Consider the following 5,173-nt stretch of genomic DNA (forward strand, 5'->3'; position numbering starts at 1 on the left):
CTTTTAAAGAGTGCTGCACTCCCTACTTTACTTGGAGTGCACTAGCTTTCGCTGTCTATTTAAGGTGGTTAAAACTTAAAACAGACAAATCCATGGAATAAGGCAATAACCTATTTTGACAACTCTATTTTATATTATAAGAATTTTATTAGCTCTTTAATTGGGCCTTATGGCACGCATTCGTAGTATCCAGTAGCCCAATCTAAATTATCACAGGCCCAATAACAGGTGAAGAAAAACATAAAAGAGGTTCCCGCCAAGGTAGAGATTTTAAACTGGGTATGTTGTCTGCAAAATTGAAGTGTTTGTGGAACGCTAAGAATGAGCATGATGGGTTCCAATTCCAAAGCAGCAGGTTCTCACTCTCACTGCTCTTCAGCTTCCATTGATATATGGTCTGAAATCCTTGCCACTGAAACCCTAAGCCCTCACCAACACCAACAAATCAATGTCGTTTATCGCAAAAGAAACCCTCCCCGCAACAACTCGTATGCGACTCTCCCCCCTCTCTCTCTCTCTCTCTATCTACCATTTCTCTCTCTCTCTTTTTTTTTACTTCTTTTTTTTTGCGGGAAACTGTTATGACTTTCCATTTCCACAGAAAGCATTCTGATCCCGCATGGCCGCCGCCAAGCCGGGTGAGTCTGGCTGATCCCAACAAACGAGTTAGTTGGAACCGTTCCCTCTCCACCAGGTTCATTCTCAAATTTCACCTTCATTTCTTTCAGATTTCTTTTTCTGTTTCGGTTTCATTATCTAATTCGTTCGTTAACAGGGGAAGGACGAGTATTGCAGTTGGTGCTTGCATGGTTTATCAGCCTCAGTTGAAGCGTTCCCCAATTACTTTATAAATTTCCTGTAATTTGGAACAATAAGTTAGTAGAATTAGATGATGACATGCAAAGTGATGTGTGGATAGGGAAAACATGTGAAACCTCTGAATTTTGAAAAGGAGAAACAGTACTTTCAAGAGGTTGATGCTTTTGAGTTATTAGAAGAGAGTCCCTCTCCAAAGAAGGTTGGCACATGGACCATACCTGAAGAGGCTCCATTACCTGCTGTGTGCGCCAGGTTAGAGAGATGGTTGCACTCCAGAAGGTTAAAGCCAAGCTGCGGCCCCTCCAGCACACTCTCTAAGATAATGGATACTCCGGCCACTGGTTCTCAAATCACCCATGATGTTGGCATCAATTCTGCGATCTTGGAAACATTGGAAAGAACGGTGGCGAAGAATTCACATCTGGATACCATTCAAGCTGGTGGCAAAAGAGGTTTGCTTGATGGGATTCCTCTTGAGGGGACCCTCGATTTGCAAATTGATCATAATATGATGATAGATGAGAGTGATGGAGGATGCGAAGACATTGATCTTGCTGTTAAGAAACTCTCTCTGACTTCAACTTCATCTTCATTAGATGACGGCCATATCAGTCCATTTTCTGCTTTATTGTCAATTTGCGGACAGTCTGCACCTTCCTTGTTGGGCGATGTGTTATCTTGGTAATAATTTTGTTTCTTCTTTACTTATACTGTGAAGTGTATGTGATTGGTTTGAACTATTTCTGTTACTTTGTAGCATTAGACTAGATTTTTTAGTTGCACATTGCCTGTTAAACTGGTTTATTTTTTGTTTCATGGTCACATGGAATGAATCTGAGCTTGTTTTACATTTTCATGATCATAAGTCCGTGACTTCAATCCCGTTGGAGTTGTTTAGTATAATTTTATGCTTCTATGTCCTCACATTAATGAGGCCATAGCTTTTTTTTCTCTTTTTCCCCAGTTACTCAGAAACTATCGTAAAAATTGGCGAAGGAACATATGGAGAGGCTTTTAAGGTTGGCGGTTATGTCTGCAAAATAGTTCCTTTTGATGGGGACTTCAGGGTAAATGGGGAAATCCAAAAGGTAACCAAAGCATTTTTCTTCTCTTTTTCCTTTCCGGGTGCTATTTGTCTTATGTGATCATGTTTGCGTGTTACCTTATTTAAATTGAACTGATGTGGATACTTTGTTCATAGATAGATTAATAATAATATGATAATGTACTGGCTTTTTCCTGCTACAGAGATCCGAAGAACTGCTTGAGGAAGTGCTTCTCTGCAAAACTCTCAATCAATTGAGAGGAAATGAAGGTGACTCTGATAATTTATGCAGGACATTCATTCAATCACTAGAGTGAGTGTCTGACTTTAATAACTTTTACGTACTGCTTAAAAACATAGGAAAACTTAGTTATGATTAATAACATAGTTTCATTTGTCTTCTTATCTATCAATCTTACCCACTGAACCCTATTGTTTTGAGTTTTCTAATTTTGGATTAGAACTTTTTTGGTCATCTTGTCATCTTAAAAAGTAGAATCACCAATGGTTGGTGGGATCAGGCTGTTAGGCCTAGCTTAAATAATGTCCGACATCCACATCAGACAAATTTCTACTCGTGCGATAAGTACTTGTATCTCAGCAATCTATGCTCTCTCTTCTGTGTAGATTTAAAGTATGCCAAGGTCCTTATGACGCGACACTAATTCAAGCATGGGAAGCTTGGGATGAGAAACGTGGTTCAGAGAATGATCATCCAAAAGATTTCCCAGAGAAACAGGTACATTTTTTGACTTTGTTGATGATGGACTTATGTTAATTTCTAATTTATTTATATTGATATATTTCTGCATACGTAGAATGACGAGTTTTAGAAGCTATCAGTCTCTTCGGCGAAACAAAGAGTAGCTAATAGCAGATACCATGATCTTTGATTGATAATTAACTAGTTTTTCTCCATGCATTCAATTGACAGATTAAGTGCGTCTATCAGTATTATGTCACAAACAAGAGTAGTTACATTTTATTGAATGACTATGTATATGCTCAATAGTCAATACACTAACATATTCTTTCATATAGTGTTACGTGGTCTTTGTTCAAGAACATGGTGGCAAGGATCTTGAAAGTTTTGTACTTCTTAATTATGAGGAGGCAAGGACTTTACTGGTTCAGGTACACTTCAATTGTTGCTGGTAATATATATTCAGTGCTTCCAGCTTGTTGAAGGATTATTAATTCTTAGATTGCTAATTCTCATAATCCAATACAGGCTATAGCTGGGCTTGCTGTGGCCGAGTCTGCATATGAGTTTGAACATCGAGATCTTCACTGGTGGGATCTTCATATACTGACATTTTTCTGCAATAATCTCGTTAGTATATGTAGTATTATGTACTAATTTATGAATATCATTTCTGCTCAGGGGAAATATACTTGTTAGCCGAAGTGATTCTGTAACGTTGCAGTTCACTCTTGATGGCAAGGATATGTTTGTTAAAACTTTTGGGTTGTTGATATCAATTATTGACTTTACTCTGTCAAGAATAAACACAGGTGAATATCGGAAATCTTGCCTTTAACATGTTCTGTGGACCTTAAATTCGTTGCTCACTTTTATTTACTATATCCTTTACACACAGGTGATCGAATACTGTATTTAGACCTTTCCTCAGATCCTGACCTGTTTAAAGGTCCAAAAGGAGACAAGCAGGTAATAAGTAATTTTTTATTGAAGTCATGCTTCCATTAGTCCCATGTGATTGCACAATGATGCTAAGTATCATATGCAGTCAGAAACGTATCGGAGGATGAGGGAGGTAACAGAAGATTGTTGGGAAGGAAGGTAATATTCACATACTTATTTTTTCTTTATATTTAGCTAAAAGATTTTCAACTCTATTTGAACTTGCTTTTGAAGGAATGCTGAGATAAGTTTATTACAGGTTCGAAAGTAGGAGTGTTTAGTTTGGTTACATTACATGTGTGATGTGAATAATCACTGATGGATGAGAGTTAAAGCTTGTTATGATGCTTCATGCAAAAGTAGGTTTTAAAAAGGTGCTTGTGTGTAAAATACATGTTTGTAGAACTTTGGCCAAAAGTGATCATTGTACAAATGTGATGCATTTTTAGTTCTACGATCATTCCTTTTAAACCAAAAGTTTATTATTAACCCTTCTTTGCACTCCACCAGTGAGGAGATTTGACTGTATAGTATGCATGTAAAAATTATTACGTGCAATTCAACCCATTTAAGTCTGCTTTTCTGTTTTAATTATTGGATCTGATGTTAATTTGGCGTACTCTTGACGTTAATATTGACATGGAAGTTCCAATTTCTTGCATTGCTTTTTATTTTGCATACCCTTAAATATTTGTTTTTGCAATTTCGCAGTTTCCCTAGAACGAATGTGTTGTGGGTGCTCTACTTAGTGGACATACTCCTCCTGAAGAAATCATTTGTAAGCCTTCTCTCTGCTTTTTTAAGATAGTGCCTCCTTTGAATATTTTCTGTGGTTATGATTCTCGTGGAATTGTCTTTTTCAGTTTTATATTAAACATTTTAATTCTTACTCTACTTGTTGTCTTCCATTGTGTTCTATTCGTTCAGAGTGTAGTTCAATAGCTCCATCTAATAATGAGAAAGTCCTCTTTTTTATAAACACACGATTCACTGTTTTTCACATACTAATTTGGCTCTTTTAGGTGGTCACAATTCACAAACATTTTGGTCCTAAATTTGTTAAAAATTGTCAAATGAGAAAGACTAAACGTTTGGAAAAGCAGTATGATGCGTTATGTTTATTGTAGGAACGTACTCCAAGGGATGAAAGAGAGCTACGCTCCTTGAAGAAACGTCTAGAAAGGTATAACTCAGCCAAGGAAGCTATTCTTGATCCCTTTTTCAATGACTTGTTCGTTGAACAATGCAACAAGTGAAGTATATATATAGCAGATGGAAAAAGAGGTAATGCTCGCTCGCATTGAGAATTTTGCTTTTGCGAAGTGAAACTATAATTAATTATGTAGATTGGTATCTGATATAACGAACTAGTATTGCATATGGAAAATCACTAAACTTGAACGTTGAAGGCCACCCACCTTTTAGTGAGTGATATTCCTTTCACTGCATATCTGTATAGAGTTTATAGACTGATTATTTAAACATGTATAACGAGAAACAAAACTAGCTACACCATACATTGATCGCGTTGAAAGAAACGCATACTATAATATGATTCATATACTAAATAAATAAATAAAATGAACTTACGAATATAATTAAGCTACGTCATTGGAAAACTGTAATCATTACCTAATAACATACGCAACGTTTTCAATATCCAG

General features: G+C 36.6%; 1 protein-coding gene across 1 annotated transcript; it reads left to right on the top strand.

The window, feature by feature from the left end:
• Window positions 1-260: 260 nt before the first annotated feature.
• On the top strand, window positions 261-4,957 carry LOC107492230 (serine/threonine-protein kinase haspin homolog). The gene is made up of 14 exons (XM_016113229.3): window positions 261-488; window positions 602-694; window positions 776-840; window positions 918-1,500; window positions 1,784-1,907; window positions 2,068-2,177; window positions 2,492-2,603; window positions 2,906-2,998; window positions 3,096-3,157; window positions 3,249-3,379; window positions 3,466-3,536; window positions 3,616-3,668; window positions 4,221-4,287; window positions 4,637-4,957. The coding sequence occupies exons 1-14, from the start codon at window positions 322-324 to the stop codon at window positions 4,763-4,765; spliced, it is 1,860 nt and encodes a 619-aa protein (XP_015968715.1). The 5' UTR covers window positions 261-321; the 3' UTR covers window positions 4,766-4,957.
• The last annotated feature ends 216 nt before the right edge of the window (window positions 4,958-5,173 follow it).

Source organism: Arachis duranensis, chromosome 6, assembly GCF_000817695.3.
Source record: "Arachis duranensis cultivar V14167 chromosome 6, aradu.V14167.gnm2.J7QH, whole genome shotgun sequence".
Classification (NCBI taxonomy): Eukaryota; Viridiplantae; Streptophyta; class Magnoliopsida; order Fabales; family Fabaceae; genus Arachis; species Arachis duranensis.

Excerpts from the sequence above, each read along its gene's own strand:
- LOC107492230 (XM_016113229.3), top strand. The coding sequence starts at position 322 with ATGAGCATGATGGGTTCCAATTCCAAAGCAGCAGGTTCTCACTCTCAC. Across the intron at positions 695-775 it reads AACCGTTCCCTCTCCACCAG|GGGAAGGACGAGTATTGCAG; the intron begins GTTCATTCTCAA and ends GTTCGTTAACAG. Across the intron at positions 1,501-1,783 it reads TTGGGCGATGTGTTATCTTG|TTACTCAGAAACTATCGTAA; the intron begins GTAATAATTTTG and ends CTTTTTCCCCAG.